The sequence below is a fragment of the Crocuta crocuta genome, unplaced genomic scaffold (genome assembly GCF_008692635.1).
Source record: "Crocuta crocuta isolate KB4526 unplaced genomic scaffold, BGI_CrCroc_1.0 scaffold110, whole genome shotgun sequence".
Taxonomy (NCBI): Eukaryota; Metazoa; Chordata; class Mammalia; order Carnivora; family Hyaenidae; genus Crocuta; species Crocuta crocuta.
This window is the reverse complement of record NW_027527386.1, coordinates 2,656,424-2,659,372: the sequence shown is the minus strand read 5'-3', so window position 1 is coordinate 2,659,372 and position 2,949 is coordinate 2,656,424. Positions and strand designations below refer to the sequence as shown.

Here is a 2,949-nt window from a genome sequence, read left to right as displayed (position 1 = left end):
GGAGACCCGGACTTGAGCCGGAGTCGGCTCCGCGCAGGGGGCGGGCATTCCGCGGGCGCCTGCGCAGATGGGGCCGTTCGCGGGGTCAGGTCTGTGCTCCCCGGATGAGCCGGAGGGCGGACCCCAGCCCGGGGGCCCTGCAGGCACGGGTGTGCTCAGATGGGGACGCGGAGGGGTGTATGTTGGGAGAAAGCGGCTCGCACGCCCGGGGCCGGAGGTTATCCGGCGGCGTCTAGCCGGGCGGCCGCGTCGCAGCACGTGTGNACCCGGGTCCCCAGCCGCACTCGCTTCCAGCGCCATGTGTGTTTGGGGCTATTGAGGGCAGCAGGGCTTGTGACACAAAAGCCGCCGGCCGCGGGTGGGGGGGCCCGGGGGGGCTGGTTCCCAGATCTGCTCGGCACCAGCAGGACCCAGCAGTGTGGCTGAGGGANTTGAGGGCAGCAGGGCTTGTGACACAAAAGCCGCCGGCCGCGGGTGGGGGGGCCCGGGGGGGCTGGTTCCCAGATCTGCTCGGCACCAGCAGGACCCAGCAGTGTGGCTGAGCGCACGCGGTGCGGGGTGGGGGGGGCATGCAGGGCTGGAGACCCCACACCCCGTGACCGCCAGCCTCAGAGGAGGGCAGTGACTCTCACCGGGGTGACTCTGCCCAGGACAGCAGCGGCTGTCACCCTGGGGCCCCGGGCATGGGGGGTGGGGCGAGGACGCGCCTCCGCAGGGAATGGCCCGCCAGTGCCACTGGTCCTGGGGGGGAGGCAAGGCACACCCCTCACCGTGTGCGGCTCCGCCGTGGCTCTTAGTGGATGCGTTTCTAAGGTTTTTTTTTCCCTGGAATTGATTGATTTGAGGAGCGCCCCCGTGTGAGCGGGGGAAGGGCAGAGGGAGAGAGAAAATCCCAAGCAGGCTCCACACTCACCACGGAGCCCAAGTTGGGGGTCGATCCCCCGACCCTGGAATCATGACCTGAGCTGAAATCAAGAGTCAGATGCTCAACTGACTGAGCCCCCCCAGGCGCCCCCAAAAAACATTTTAAAGCAATTGTAAACATGTCCGTCTACAGACCCCACTTCACATAGATGCTGGACTCCCGGACGGAGCCCGCCCGGGACTCTGCCCTCCTTCACCCCAGCCCTCCCGGCTGGAGGCTGACGGGGGCAGCGGTGCGAGGGGACTTCCCTGTGTCCTGAGGGCCAGCACGTGCCCAGCGCCGCCATGGCCTCTCCCCATCACGACAGCAGGGGGCCTGTGCCGTGGTCTCTGATGACTCTGTGCACACCCATGTTACACCATTCATTAGTTCGTTCACTCATTCACTCATTCATCGAGGAGGCTGCCAGGGGCTGAGCCGGGGACTGTCCGGGTCCCTGAGGGCCAGAGCCAGCCCAGGCAGCCAGGGGCCGGTGTGAGGCCACCCACACAGGAAATCCCCGCAGGCCAGTGTGTCTAACGGCTGTGCGTGCTCTACCCCTTCGAGNAGGGGCGAGGCTGTGACGTCAGGGGCTTCTGTTGGCACCAGGCTCCTCATTCCGTGGGCCATGTGACCCCGGGCAGCCCCTCTCTCTGCTTTGAGCCTCGGTTCCCCCCCCACCCCCATGATGGGCTCCCAGCCACGGGTGCTGGGAGAAGGGAGGGCAGGGGCTCTGACTGCCTGCAGGCCTGTGACCCTCTGGCTCCACCTCCGCAGGCATCTCGTCCCCGGTGAAGAAAACAGAGATGGACAAGTCACCTTTCCACAGCCCGTCTCCCCAGGACTCCCCCCGCCTCTCCAGCTTCACGCAGCACCACCGGCCCGTCATCGCGGTGCACAGCGGTGAGCAAGAGGGCCCGGGCGGGGCGGGGCGGGGCCCCCCTCCCATCAGGCCCTCCCTGTGGCCGGGGAAGTCCCACCGGCCATCTGACTGCCAGTCCTGTTGCTGTAGCCTCCCAGCTGGGCAACAAAACCCGCCGGTGTCATGGTCCAGAGCGCCTGGCCCTGGCTCAGGCTCTGGGGCCTCAGTTTCCCCTTCCCTACAGGAAGGGGGTGTGCAGTCTGGGCTTGCCCGTCACCGTGCTTCCCTTACTTCACACTCAACCCACCGAGGGTGGGGTGGTCACAGAAGGAGGCAGACACTTCTGATGCGTGGCTGGACACACAGGCCACACGGGGTGCCCCTGGCCACGTGGACGGGAGGTCTCACACGTGACAGAGGGAGACCAACCTGAGCACCCACAGGGCGCGAGCTGTGCTGGTCACGGTGCGCCTGGCTCTCCTTTGCTCGTCTGTCAGGGGGTGGGGGAGCTCATAAACGTCCCCCTCCCAGCGCTGGCTTTAGGACCGAATGAGCTAAATCGTGGTGAAGGCTTGAATGTCGCCTGTCGCCCTGCTGTCCTGATGAGAACGATTTAGCTGCACACGAGGGCAGGCAGGCAGGGAAAATCAGAACAGTGCAGTGGTTTGGACCAGAAGTCGGCAAACCAGGCCCACGACTACCTGTTGTGAACAAAGTTTTATTGGTGCCCGGCCATGGCCGTCTATTTACGTGCCGTCTGTGGCAGCTCTCTGACTTCAGCGGCAAAGTCAGGTAGCCGCAGGAGACCACAGGGCCTGAAAAGCCAAAAAGACTTCCTCTTTGGCCAGGAGCTAGAGAGAGGACGGGCGAGTGAGCGGGCTACTTTTGGAGGTGATAGAGATGTTCTAGAATTACAAAGTGAATACACTAAAGGTCACCGGATTGTTTAGAAAGAGAAAGACAGGCAAATAATACACACGCACATCCCCCGGCCGCAAGCACGAGCGAGGCGCCCAGCCCCGCCGCCCCGCGGACGGCCCCTGAACACACGACGCTCAGGATGGGAACCAGACACGAGAGGCCACATGGGGTGTGAGTCCATGTGTGTGAAACGTCCAGAATGGGCTCCTTCACGGATGGGGAAGGGGGTCATGGGGGCCGGGGGCTGGGGAGGGGGTGGGGG

General features: G+C 64.8%; 1 protein-coding gene across 3 annotated transcripts in view; it reads left to right on the top strand.

The window, feature by feature from the left end:
• The window catches only part of NFIC (nuclear factor I C), a 43,590-nt gene that overhangs the window by 32,736 nt on the left and 7,905 nt on the right, over positions 1-2,949 (top strand). For all 3 annotated transcript variants that reach the window (XM_077748841.1, XM_077748707.1, XM_077748771.1), the window contains exon 6: positions 1,682-1,807. In XM_077748841.1, coding sequence (XP_077604967.1) covers positions 1,682-1,807 — 126 coding nt within the window. The remainder of the gene's footprint in view (positions 1-1,681; positions 1,808-2,949) is intronic.